Source organism: Python bivittatus, unplaced genomic scaffold, assembly GCF_059951505.1.
Source record: "Python bivittatus isolate LINGU-HERP-01145 unplaced genomic scaffold, Pbiv_v1 ctg000730_np1212, whole genome shotgun sequence".
Taxonomy (NCBI): Eukaryota; Metazoa; Chordata; class Lepidosauria; order Squamata; family Pythonidae; genus Python; species Python bivittatus.
In genome coordinates, this window is record NW_028277109.1 from 646,773 (window position 1) to 660,997 (window position 14,225).

The 14,225-nt window shown below is 47.5% G+C and overlaps 2 protein-coding genes across 2 annotated transcripts; both read left to right on the top strand.

The window, feature by feature from the left end:
* The first annotated feature begins 3,535 nt into the window (after positions 1–3,535).
* On the top strand, positions 3,536–7,028 carry LOC148213994 (olfactory receptor 5V1-like). Its single transcript, XM_088129062.1, has 2 exons — positions 3,536–4,466; positions 6,925–7,028. Exons 1-2 carry the CDS (start codon positions 3,551–3,553, stop codon positions 7,026–7,028), a joined length of 1,020 nt encoding a protein of 339 aa, XP_087985188.1. The 5' UTR covers positions 3,536–3,550.
* Positions 7,029–9,947: 2,919 nt separating this feature from the next.
* LOC148213995 (olfactory receptor 5V1-like) lies at positions 9,948–10,883 on the top strand. The gene has a single exon (XM_088129064.1). The coding sequence runs from the start codon at positions 9,948–9,950 to the stop codon at positions 10,881–10,883; it is 936 nt and encodes a 311-aa protein (XP_087985190.1).
* The last annotated feature ends 3,342 nt before the right edge of the window (positions 10,884–14,225 follow it).

Here is a 14,225-nt window from a genome sequence, read left to right on the forward strand (position 1 = left end):
AAGAACATCTTCCCACAATACAAGTAATTGTGGATCATGTATTGCAGGTCACTAGCTTAGATGATAAATATTGGCCGTGGAAGCAAGAGGGAACTTCCATGTTCAGAGGTGATGTATCTCAGCATAACATTTGGTGAGGAACATAGAGAGGAAACTTGCTTACATCCTTGCAAAAGGCATCTTGGAAGAGGCGCCTTCACCCTAAGGTCTCCATCCACTGGGCAAGAACTCCTGAAGCACCTCCAAAGACCAACAGCACCACCTTGTCCTTCTGATCACAAAGACCTTTAATCCAGCTTGCAGGTGGAATCCAGAAAGACACTTACAGTGGTTTTGATAGTTAAACCTGTTATCTAGCAAGATTCCTTTCTGTAACAACCTGCGTTCATTTCATATGATGACCTGGTTCTAAATGAAGTTGGAGCTTCATTTAAAGGAGATGAAATAAGAGGGGGCAGGACTGTTCTGTGTTGAAGTCCAGAACAAGTCGAGCATTTTCTTGGGTGACCCGTAGAGATTTATGGCATGTCCAGTGGCACACCTAGGGCTGGATCCAGCCCCCATCGCTAAGAGATTTCGGGATCTGGACTGAAATGAGGGGGCAGAAGGAACTCTAAAGGAAGGAAATCCAAAACCACCCAGTGTGCCTTGGACCCAGCTGCTAAGCCGGTCTGCCCCTGGTTCACTCTCTGCAGCCCATTTTGGTAGCGATTCTGGGGATTTCTTGCTCACTCAGTCCCTTCTGGTGTCTCAGGACCTGAACCTCGTTTCCCGAGGACCGTCTGTCGGTAGCTGCGTCTTTCGGTTCTTGGCAGTCCCCTGCCTGGGTCATCACTGGCACGGTCCAGCTGCCTTGACTTCTGCTGATTTCTGCTAGCCTCTTTTCAGGGGCCTTCAGTCTTCAGGTCTTCTCCAGAACATCTCAGCTTTAGCTGCGTTCTTAATGTTCTGGCGATCAGTCTGTTTTGCTTCTTCGAGGACTGAATAGATTTGCTTTTCTTGGGATCCAGGGTATTCTCAACAATCTTCTCCAGCACCAGCACAATTGGAAGGCACCGTTTTTCCCCTTCCCCTGTTTGTACTGTGCTAATCTTGGCTGCTGGCATAATCTTAATAGCTTTAATACTGAGCAGCTTTTCTGTCCTGGTTTTTCTTCTTCACAAGAGACTCCGTAACTCCTCCTCACTTCCAGCCATATCAGAGTGATATCATCTGCATATCTGAAGCTGCTGGTGCTTCTCCCAGCCCTTTAAGTTCAGATTTCTATTTCTTCTCCTAATGGCAAATTCTGTTGCCTCTAGTTCTTCATACAGAATCTGCATAGGTTAAAGACATCAGAGACCTCTTTTCCCCAGCTGGAATCATGGCTCTGACATCCTCCATGCTCCTCTCTACTTCCTGCACATCATACCAGTTTTTCAGCAGAGATGAGGTGGACCAGCAGACCGGTCTTGGAAGGGCTCTCCCCATTTCCTGTGGTCCACACAGCTGACGGCATTTTCATTGTCAATAAAGCAAAATAGATGGCTTTTTGGGGCCCTTGGCCTTTTCTATGATCCCTCAGAGGTTAATAATGAGATTTTGTAATCAACGGCCCCCCAACCAAAGCAGAATCCCACCCCTTTAAACTTACCATCAGTCGCTGGCCGTGCTTCTGCATAATCCTGGAGGAGGCTTGGCCCTTCCTCAGATTAGGTGGCTGGGAGGGAGCCATCCTTTCTGGCTGCAGGACCTCCTGCCGTGGTCTGTGGGGATGACCTCGGGAGACGGGGAAGAGCCACAGCCAGGGGAAGGGTCGGACAGGAGGCACAAGAGAAACGGCAGTGTGAAAAACGTCTCAGGAGGGCCCCCCGCCCCAATTTCTTGGTCCGTGAAGGGGCCGGGGGAGAAACGGACTTTCAGACTGGCAAGATTCCACGAATGCGCCTTAGAAAAAGCAGGATTCGTCCGTCTGTCCTGCTCCCTGTCTGGAAGGCTGAGACCCCTGACCGAGAACTGCAATCCTGCCAGGCTTCCTCCACGTCCAAGGCTTTGATAAACAAGGCTCAGAGGTCCCGATCCACTTGGCACCGCATTCCAACCCTCTGGAATCTGGCACAAAGAAAGTGGATCTTTTTCTGACACGGCCAACAATGAGGCCATACTGGGCTACTTTCACACCACGGTAAGAACACATTACACAAATTTATACCTTTTGGTGAATAATGCTAGGAATGTATGCAGCACGGGAAAGACACGTAGACGTTACTAACGTGGAGCATATTCACGGCCTTCTCAGTAGCCTTTTCAGTCGAGGGTTGGTGCCTTTCAGAAGATTGCCTGCCAGAGCAGGTCATCGAGACCCCCGAAACTCCCCTTCGACATCAGAAATATTTGTTGTGTCGCTGTCCAGGCTGGGACTCCCTGAGGGTCAAACCAAACCCGGCTGCTCCAGGCGAGAGAAACACGGCACATGTCTCAAGAGATCAGAGCTGGAAGGATTCCTACGTCCTCAGCAGAATTTTAGCACCGATATGATGACCTGATTCTAAACGAAGATGCCCCTTAATTCAGGGGAGGTGGGACAGCGTCCTATCAATACCTGTAAGGCTGTCAAGAGCAAAAGAGGGCAGACCTGTTGTGTGTTAAACCGAGAGCACGTCAAGTGTTTCTCGGACCTCCCTTGGAGATTTACGGCATGTCCACAGCGTACCTTGGGCTGGATCAGACCCTGGGTTTGTTGAGAGAATTGAGGATCCTTATCAAAATGAGGAGGGAGAGGGAATCCTGAAGTGGAGGACATGGGACGAAAGCCCAACGTGCCTCAGTCTTGGCTGCTCCTTGTTCCTGCTGCCCTTGCCCTCCACAGCAGATTCTATGGGAATGAAAGGAATTGCAGAGCATGGAAAACAATGCACACCTCCTGAACTTGGAGCCTCTTCACAGCCTTCTCAGTAGCAATTTTCATTGACTGCTGGTGCCCTTTAGAAGATCATATATGAAAGCAAAGAGCAGAAACCCTCTGGATTGTCACGGATGTACTGCTGGTGTGTCCTTCTGCAGACTGATGACTTCTCAAGAGGGTGATCCAAAACCTGCAGCTCCAGGGGAGAGAATCATGGTGCAGCGCCTCAGGATGCCAGAGGTGGAGAAGGCAGAGCTGAAGGGCTGCTACTTCCCCACTGCACTTCCCAGCACTATTATTGAGGCCCCTTTGCCCGTTCAATATTTCTCTTGGCTCTGGAGAATTAAGCTCTGCATCCCCAGTCTAACTCATCTCACCTTGGGGTTAATACTAATTGAAAATGGGACAAGGGGAAGGAAGGAAGGAAGGAAGGAAGGAAGGAAGGAAGGAAGGAAGGAAGGAAGGAAGGAAGGAAGGAAGGAAGGAAGGAAGGAAGGAAGGAAGGAAGTCCCCAGAATATCAACCCATATATATTTGATCCTTAATATAGGTTATATTCAGGGATATCTCATTGTGCTTCTTTCACGCGTCTTCCAAGATCCTTTGCCCCTCATTCCTTTCTTCACATGCTCATTTATATTTTCACAGCTTTCCCTTTTCTTCCTCATGGATGCACAGAACGAAACACAGGGGACAGAGTTCATTCTCCTCGGCTTCTCCAGTTTCCTGCACTGCCAGGTCCACCTTTTCCTGGTGCTCCTTGCTGCCTATTTGGCCACTCTGATGGGCAACTTCATGATCCTAACCCTGGTTCTCCTGGATTCCCGCCTTCACACCCCCATGTACTTCTTCCTCAGCCAGCTCTCCAGCTTGGATATTTGCCTTTCTTCTGTGGTTGTACCAAAGATCCTGGTGAACCTCCTACACCAGCGGCAGACCATCTCCTACAACCAATGCCTGGCACAAGCATTCTTCCTCATTGGCTTTGCGGGATGTGAGCCAGCACTGCTGGCTGTCATGGCCTATGACCGCTATGCAGCCATCTGCCAGCCTTTGCACTATGCCCACCTGATGAGGAGCAAGGTATGCATCCAACTGTCTGTGGCCATTTGGCTCTGGGGATTCTTGGACTCAGCTATCTATATTGTTCTGGCTTCCAGGTTGGATTTCTGTGGAAACCACCAGATTCCTCACATCTTTTGTGATGTTCCCCCATTATTGAAAATTGCCTGCAGTGATACCTCAGTCAATGAGTTGGCCACTCATATCACTGGCACCTTTGTGGGCCTTGTCCCTCTTCTCTTCATCATCCTGTCCTATTTCTACATTTTGAGCTCCATTCAGCAGATTCGCTCCAACACCGGCAGGCGCAAAGCCTTCTCCACCTGTGCATCACACATTGCTGTGGTGACTCTCTTTGTTGGAAATGCCTTTGTGAACTACAACCAGCCCAGTGCTGGCTACTCCCTAGAGATTGACGCCCTGATCTCCACAATGTTTTGCATTGTCACCCCCATGCTGAACCCCTTGATCTACAGCCTCCGCAACAAGGAGGTGAAGGGGGCCCTGCGGAAGGTTCTCAGCTGCTGGAAGACAGCATAGCCTTCATTTCTTTATGGCCAGTAAAAGATTGCTTGTCACATCTGGGAAAAACCTGTAGAAGAATATATCCTTCACTTTTCAATCGTAATTTTTAATGAAATTATCATAAAAAATGAGCTGTTGGGAAACTCATTTTTTATCATAATTTCATTAAAAATTAATTAAAGTTATCATCCCCAGATGGACGGGGCGTCTGAATGACAGAATGCTGGTATAGAGCAATATCTAAGATGTTTTGTAAACTACCAACAAGATAATTGGGTTGATCTCTTGCCCTTTGCTGAAGTGGCTTATAATAATGCTGTTCACGATAGCGCTGGTTTTACCCCTTTTAAAATAGCTATGGGTCAAGACTTTGTACCCATTCCCGAACTTCCTTCTGAGAAGACTGGCGTAGCGTCAGCAGACAAATGGGTTAAACAGATGAAAGAACTGTGGCCAATTATAGAAAAGGCGCTGGAGAAAGCAAGAGAAAGCTACAAAAAATAGGCAGACCGGAAGAGGGGGCCTTCAAAGAAATGGAAAGGCGGCAACAAAGTATTTCTTTCAACCAAAAACTTGAAATCGTTACAGCCATCAAAAAAGCTGGGACCTAAATACCTAGGGCCATTTGAAACTGAAACAGTAATTAACCCAGTGACTGTTCCTCTCAAAATGCCTAAATCATTAAAGAGGATTAACCCCGTGTTTCACTGTAACTTGCTAAAGCCCTATAAAGAGCCAACACGGTGGCACGTGGCTCCACCAGTCCCGGAACCTGTAATGACTGAAGGCGAGCAACCTTTTGAAATAAAAGAAATACTAGATGTCAGAAACATAAAGGCGAAATACAACTTCTAGTCCAGTGGAAACCTTTCCCAAAGTCTTTTTCTGAATGGGTAGCTAGGAAACACATGAAAGCCCCAACATTGATTAAAGAGTTTTATAAAAAATATCCTGATAAGCCAAAGTAAGATGTTCTTGTACAATGATAATGTCTGCATGTATAGATTCCTGTTCTATTGTCTTTGTTTCATTGCAGGTCTTTGAGAACGAGCTTTGAAGGTTTTCTTTTTTGGAGGGGCAGCATGTCAGAACCTCCAGCAATCAGTCTATCAGGTCATTAGTTGCGTGCTTTGTTTCTGCCATTTTCTAGTAGGGGGGAGCGGGAGCAAGGAAGGTGAAACCGTTAACACAGATGGGCTGTTATCTGGGGCCAGAAATGTACAAGGTCGTACCAACCTGAGAAACCAGAACTGGCTGAGGAGAAGGGGGGTAGACGAGAGGGTAAAAGTAGATTGGGAACGCATGGGCTTTTAGTTTCAGCAATGCTTTGAAGCTGTATGTACATCTCAATAAATGAATTTCTTTTTGAACTTGATACGAGTTTCAAGAGATTTTTCTTCATTGGGATTTGAACATCGCAGACCTGACAGCAATTCCCTTTCTTCAGATCACACTTTTTCTTCCTTTTTGCTCTCGGTATTCCCTTCTGCCACTCAGGCGCACGGTGTCTGCCACTTTTGATGAGATAAATTTATGCTCCCTCCTGCTTGATATGGAAATGCTACAGAGATCCCAACGAAGCAAAGAACATAGATGCGGACAATAACATTTCCAACTGGCCTGAAGAACCCACTTTATCCGTCAGCCCCTCTTTTGCGGGGACCAGCGGGCCTGACTCTGCTCCCCTTTTGTTCGACATCTACGTGAGACTGCTGGGCGAAGTCATCTGCCATTTCGCGTCTCAATATCATCAGTATGCTGATGACCCCCGATTAGATCTTTTGACCCCAGGCTGGCCAAGCGAGGCTGTCCAAGTGCTATCCCACCGCCTGGAGGCTGAGTGGGTTTCTATGGGGAGAAAGCCTCTCTGACTTGATTCTAGCAAGGCTGAGTGCCTGTGGCTGTTGGGGCCATCTAGATCTGTCGATATTCCTTCTTTAACCTTGGATGGGGTCACAATCCCCCATTCAAGGTTGGGGAGCAATCTGGGGATGCTCCTGGACTCACAGCTCCTGCTCGAAGGGGCCTTTGACAACTTTATCCGGTGCACCATTGCAGCCATTCCTGGATCAGGCAGGCCTTCAGATAGTCACTCATAGCCTAGTCACCTCATGGTTCGACTACTGCCACACTCTATATGGGGCTGCCACTGAAGACCACTCAGAAGCTTCAACTGGTCCAGGATGCTGTGATGCAGGCAGTGAGGGGCATGCCTCAGGATGCCCACGTGACAGCCCTGCTCTATGGGTGCCCTGGTGACCAGTATGCTTCCAGGTGCCATTCAAGGCACTGGTCATGACCTCTGAAGGCCTATATGTGGCAAGTCTGATCAAGGAGGCCAGGTTGCGAGGAATTCGTTGAGAAAGTTAGAAGCTGTATGAGGTCAGAAGCAGGGAGTACACAAGATGAGTGCAGGGAGGGCGGTCTGAGGTCACCCCAAGCCCATTGCAGAGACAGGAAGAGGACTGGACACATGTACAAGATTCGCCAGTCCAGTGTCAATGCCAGAGGAAGTCCAGGAAACGAAGGGTTCGCAAAGAGTGAGATGTCAATCTAGAACAAGAGGATTTTGCTCTGGCCGAGAGAGTTCTGCGCACCCCAAAATGGGTTAAGGCAGTGAATAGTTTGAACGTGCTGTGTGAATGTAGCCCCAGAAATGCAGGTCAGAAAAATGCTCTTGGATCCATTTGTAGAGCATCGCTTAAAAACAGAAACTCAAAACCAAAGGACTCTGATTGCTCTTCCTGCCCAGTTATGCTTCAGATGTAGAACAAAACTAGTCTGCTTTGCCCTCTTCCTTCCTCCTCACCGCCCCCCCCCCACCCCTGACACAATTCAATGAACCCTGTGCCAGTTAACAAGTCCCAGATGAGAGCCTTTTGCCCCAGAGGGTCCCTGCTACCTGCCCTCCCAGCTTTACTCCCTGCAGAATCCAGGGCAGGGATATTCTCAGGGCCCACACGCCAAGGCACATTTCCCCCAAGAACACCACCTGCCATGCATAATGCAGGCAACCGTGAGACTTGCCCTCGTTGTGAGAATGAGCTCCCCAGCATCTCCCTTCCTGCCCTGTTGGCAGACCTTTGGCTGAGCCACCTCCATTCCCATGGCATCTGAACCCCGACTGTGGGAGACTTTGGGAGAGCCTGATTCTTCTTCAGCCACAGCTGGTCTTCTGCAGGTGAGTTGCTTTGTGGCCCATCAAGGATTCTCCTTCCAATCGTTGGAGGGAGGCATTGTAAGGAGAGGTCTATCGTTGGGAGGGAGAGGGAAGTGGTGAGGGGCCAGGAATCCCTGAATACCTGATTCCACTCAGGAATCTCCATTTAAGGAAACTCAGAAATTGCAAAGAACTTCTCCTGCTTGGGGATGACCGTTTTAACCACCACCAACCCTTTCTATCCTTCCAGGGCTTTGACTGGAAAACGCTTTGACCAAAGTGCCCATTCAGAGCAGCTCCCTGGATCAAAACCAGGTGCGGGAAACCTACAGAGATACACTTTCCTACTCCTGTTGTTACACAACAGGCAAGGGAGCTGTTTGGATTAAGATTCAAAAGAGTCAAACCAAAAACATCTTCACATAATATAAATAATTTGTGGATCTTGTACTGAGATTGTAGCTTAGATGATGAACCGCTGGCTATTGGCCATGGTAACAAGATGGAACTTCCATGTTCAAAGTGATGTATCTCAACATAACATTTGGAACATGAAGAGGAAGCTGTTGTTTATAGGTCTGCAAGAGGCATCTTGAAAGGGGCACCTTCACCCTAATGTCTCCATCCACTAGGAAAGCCAGCTTCCCTAAAGCACCTCTGCAAACTTGAAACAGAACTTTGTCCTTCTGATCCCAAAGTCTTTTCATCCAATTTCCACATATCAATCACTTTCTGGAATCCACCAAGACAGTAGAAACGTGTTACATTATTAAACATGTTTCTAGCAAGGTCTCCTTCTTTGATAATCTCAGCAAATATCATACTGACCTGATTCCAAATAACATAGACCTTCATTTAGAGGAGGTGGGACAGTGTCCTACCAAGACCTTTATGACTCTCAAGAACAAGAGGGGACATGCTTGTTCTGTGTTGAAGCCAAGAGCAAGTCAAGCATTTTCTTGGATCTCCCTTGGAGATTTATGGAACGTCCAAAGCATAACTTGGGCTTGTTCAAGCCCTGTGTTTATTGAGAGAATGGAGGGACCTTATTCAAATGAGGAGGGGGAGGGAATTCTGAAGTGGAAGAAGTGTGATAGCAGCCCAGTATGCCTTAGACTCAAACACATACACAAACGGAACATATTCACAACCTTCTCAGTAGCATTTTCCATCAACTGTTGGTGTTATTTTGGAGATGATCATCCATCAAAGTAGAGGGTAGAGACCCTTTGGAATGCTGAAGAAGTACCACTAGTGTGTCCTTCTGCAGGCTGATGACTTCCCAAGAGGGTGATCCAAAACCTGCTGCTCCAGGGGAGAGGGTCATAGTGCAGCCCCTCAGGATGTCAGTGGTTAGAGAAGGCAGAGATGAAGGTCTGCTGCTTCCCCACTCGACTTCCCAGCACTAATATTGGGGCCTCTTGGCCCACTCATTCGTCTGTTAAGGAGTGCGGTCTGGTGGAACTCAGGAGGAGAGCCTTTCCTGCCTCAGCCTTGCCCTTTGGAGCATCACCCGCTCCCCAAGGTTACATTGGCCCCAACCCTGCTGGCCTTCCAAAAGGTTCTAAAAAGATGGTCGTGCCAACGTGCCTGGGGATCTGGTTATGGCTCAGAGTCTGCCAGATGGCTATGTTCATGACTTTCACTTGCCTGCTTTTTCTGTTTCTCCGTTGTAACTTTTGGTTTTTCGCTGGATTTTAAAGGGGGTTATTATGTTTTACTGATTTTTGGATTTTCTTTATTGGTTATGTTATTTGGTTGTTTTTCATTATGTGAGCCGTCCAGAATCACAAATATAAAATGGGTAGCTATACAAATTGAATAAATAAAACAAAATAAAATTCAATATTTGTCTTGGGTCTGGAAAATGGTTGGGATGCCAAGCTTGGAAGGGATGCTCCTCAGAGGTTCTTAGCAAGTCAAAAGCCCCAGAATGCAAGGAGAGAATTAAGCTCTGCATCCCCAATCTAACTCATCTCACCCTGGGGCTAATACTAATTGAAAATGGGACAAGAAGTCGAAAGGAAGGAAGGAAGGAAGGAAGGAAGGAAGGAAGGAAGGAAGGAAGGAAGGAAGGAAGGAAGGAAGGAAGGAAGGGAGATAATCCCCAAAATATCAACCCATATATATATTTGACCCTTAATAAAGGTTATCCTCAGCTATAGGAGGTCCCTAAAATTTCATTCTTCACATTCTGAGATCTCAAATAATTACTTTCTGATTGTGCTTCTTCCGTGTATTTTCCAAGATTCATTACCCCTCTTTGCTTTCTTGACATGCATTTTTCTGTTTTGCCAGCTGTTCCTTTTCTTCTTCATGGATGCACACAACAAAACACAGGAGGCAGAATTCGTCCTCCTCGGTTTCTCCAGTCTCCTAAGCCATGAAATCCACATTTTCTTGGTGTTCCTTGTTACCTATTTGGTCACCCTGATGAGCAATTTCATGATCCTAACCCTGGTTCTCCTTGATTCCCATCTTCACACCCCCATGTACTTCTTCCTCAGCCAGCTCTCCAGCTTGGATATTTGCCTTTCTTCTGTGGTTGTACCAAAGATCCTGGTGAACCTCCTACGCCAACGGCAGACCATCTCCTACAACCAATGCCTGGCACAAGCGTTCTTCCTCATTGGCTTTGCAGGATGTGAGCCAGCACTGCTGGCTGTCATGGCCTATGACCGGTATGCGGCCATCTGCCAGCCTTTGCACTATGCCCACCTGATGAGGAGCAAGGTGTGCATCCAGCTGTCTGTGGCCATTTTGCTCTGGGGCTTCCTGGACTCAGCTATCTATATTGTTCTGGCTTCCAGGTTGGATTTCTGTGGAAACCACCAGATTCCTCACATGTTTTGTGATGTTCCCCCATTATTGAAAATTGCCTGCAGTGATACCTCAGTCAACAAGTTGGTCAGTTATATCAACAGCATCTTGGTAGGCCTCATCCCTGTCTTCTGCATCATCCTGTCCTATTTCTACATTTTGGGCTCCATTCGACAGATTCGCTCTAACACCGGCAGGCGCAAAGCCTTCTCCACCTGTGCATCACACATTGCTGTGGTGACTCTCTTTGTTGGAAATGCCTTTGTGAACTACAACCAGCCCAGTGCTGGCTACTCCCTAGAGACTGACACCCTGATCTCCACAATGTTTTGCATCGTCACCCCCACGCTGAACCCCTTGATCTACAGCCTCCGCAACAAGGAGGTGAAGGGGGCCCTGCGGAAGGTTCTCAGCTGCCAGAAGGCAGCATAGCTGTCTTTTCATTGTGCAGTGTGTACTTTTTTGAACCTCATGCGTGTGTGCTCCCTAATTAAAATAAGATTGGTGCACGTGAATTGGACAAGGCAGCCACAAAACATTTCGTATGAGGAACAAAGAAGGAAGATGTCGTAATTTCAGCATGTGTTCTGCCATGACTAGGTGCCCTAACCTGCAAACAGAATATTGCATTGGGTGGATTTTTAGTTTCACTAACGACAACAGTATTGTACATCTTGCAAATCTACCAACCCCAGAAGAAAAGGAAGACTCGAAATTCATGACCAAAATAGCAGGCTTAAGAAACAGCTGAAGGTAAAGATCAGTCATGGTCTAGATGGACGTAATTCTTTTAAGAACTTTTTAGAACTAAAATTAGTCAATAAAAATCTCCATTCATATCCAGCACTTGTGTTCATTTTATTTCCAGTAAAAGATTTCTTGTCCCATGCAGGAGAAACCTTTAGAAAAACGTATCCTTCACTGCTGGGAAACTCTATTTGAGTTGAAACTCAAGTTGACCAAGTTGAGATTTTTAACCTCATGCATGAACTGGGTGATCAGAAAGAGAGTCTTTCTATGAAGAATCTGAAGGGTCTTACAGACACGTTCTTGGCACTTCTTCCTCTCTGCAATTCCCTTTCTTCAGGTCATGCTTTTTCTTCCTTTTTGTTTTGGTATTCCCTTCTGTCACTCAGGCACACGGTGTCTGCCACTTTTGAGGTTGTAGGATTGTCGGGGGGAAAAATGAGATAAATCTATGCTCCCTCCTGCTTGATATGGAAATGCTAGAGAGATCACGACGAAGCAAAGAACACAGTTGTGGACAATAACATTTCCATCTGACAGTGGGAATCTACCTGACACCACACAAAAATGTTTATTTGGTGTGAGAGAACGTCATATACGGAGGGGAGCGTGTTACAGTTAGTGATAACCGGTAAAGCAGCGACACTTCAGAGCTGTTACCTGTGGAACAGCCACATCATGTACGTCCACGGTGTTACTGCAGAATGCTCCGGCCTTTTTCAGCGGCTGGGAGGGCGCTTACAGATTTCACTCGCAGGGGACTGGTTGGCAGTCAGATCCCTCCTTCTGCCCTTGACTACCTGGCAGTCCAACGTTTGGGGGTCTTGCCCAGCCCAGACCCACTGCCTGACCAAGACTGTGGCCTAACAGCCCCCAGTGAGTGGCAGAACCTCGTCAGGCTGTTCGGCGTTAAGTCACAGAAGCACGAGCACAGTTGGGTCACCCTTTCCTAAAGACATCTTTCCTTGCTCTTGTTCAAGTAGAGGACTCAGGATTCATCAGCACCTTGAAGCACAGCAGCCAGGGGTCTGCCAGCAAACCTCCACTGGTCTCCTGCTCCACCCTGAGCAGAGTCAGACCCAGGTCCAGCAGACACGGGGCAGGTCTGCTCGAGGAGGCCAGGCTGCGGGCAATTCGTTGAGAAAGACAGAAGCTGCGTGAGGTCAGAAACAGGGAGTACGCAAGATGGGTGCAGGAAGGTCAGCCCGAGGTCACCCCAAGCCCATGTTTGGAAGAGGACCGGACAGACGTACAAGATACGCCAGTCCAGTGTCAGTGCCAAAAGAAGTCCAGGAAATCAAGGGTTTGCAAAGAGTAAGATGTCAATCTAGAATGCGTGGCTGTTACCAAAGAAGTAGAGGGTGGTTGGCTTCTCTTTGCAAAAGTGAGTCCCTGCTCTTCTTTTTGGAAGTTTGAGTAGCACCTTCCCCCACCCCCTGAAAAAGTGCAAGGATCTTCTTTGCACAATTAGCTTTCTGGGAAGTTCTTGGTGCTCTCTGTGCTTGGTTGTTTGATGCAGATGTTTCATCACCCATCTAGGTAACATAGCATTGCACTGATTATGCAACCTAGTTGGGTAATGAAATGTCTGCAAGCAAACAACCAAGGTCAGAGAGCACCGAAGTCTCCACAGTTCAAGCCCAAGCTACCGAGATTCTCTTCTGTTGGAATTAGCTGTCTGGGGGGGTGTTCATCTGTAGGGAGCCACGGAGATGACCTTGGAGAAACTATCAGAGACAGTGACAACAACATGTGCAAAAGCATGCTTTCAGCCTGGGAAACAGGGGAAGTGTTAAGAAGAGGCTCAGACTGGCTCCCCCCCCATCTCCCTGGGGTATAAGAGGGAGGGAAGGGAAACCACAGCTAGGCTTGCAAGGTTCAGTTAGTAGAGCCAATCTCAGTAAAGTAGGGTCCAAGTCCTCTTGTGGAGTCTGTTTCCTGATCTGGTCAACCTCCAAGGGCTGGCATCCTCAATGGAAGCCTCTGCTTGGTCGGTTGAGAGCCAGGCTGCTCTCCCATGACGGGATGGTGGTCTGTCCGGTTGAGTCTTCCCCCACTGCCTCTGAGGAATCCGTGACAGTGGGCCACTCACGTGGAACTTTGCCAGTCCCAGAGACAGAAAACATGTTAGTTCATCATGTGACGTGATCATAGCCGAAGTCTGAGTGAAAAGTTTTCCATCTCTGGTTCTCCTCTTGGGACCTTCGGCTAATTGCTGGAAACTGTCTCCATGGTCCAACACACGAGGGGAAGTTCCTGTAGAAGTGCCAGCGCTCCGGATGGAGCGTTCAATTCCCTTTCATTGCATCACCATCTTTTAATGGAAAACAATGGATTTCATCAACTTTGTTTAATTGGGCATGATGAAACACCCAGTTGTTATCCTCAGGAAAGTTGCTATGAAATGTTGAAAAGTTTTCCTTAAATTGTCTTTGCAAGCTTCCACTCTTCCTATCCAGCTGGACAATCAAGAAGACCATCAAGAGACGTAGGAATCATGGCCTTTCCTTCGACTTTTGAGAAACCCCAGCAGTTACAAGCTGGACAACTAGACCTGACTAAGGACTGCATGCTCATCAGCCTTCCCCGACCTAGTTACTTTCACATGTGTCCGATGATGATCCCAAGCCACGGCCATGTCCTTAACCTCATCTACCTCAAAGCCTAAACATGAGGACCAACATCTTAATGGTTTTTTGAACAAAATATAGCCTTTGTGGCAGAGACCTGACCTCTTGACCTGTTTTACCCCTGAGCAAACCTGAGCAGACCTCAGGGTATCAGCCATCAGACAGATGGCTTGGGAGGGAAATATAATGTGGCATTAGGCATCATGATCCAGAAATATATAATTGAACTAATACTTGAGGCTTGATTGATTCATTATACGCCATCAAGTTGTTGTCAACTCTTAGCAATGGCATAGATGTTCTCCATGATGATCTGTCCCCAACCTGATCCTTCAGATCTTCCAGCAGTGCACCCATTGCCAATGCAGTTGAGTCCATCCATGTTGCTGCTGGTCAT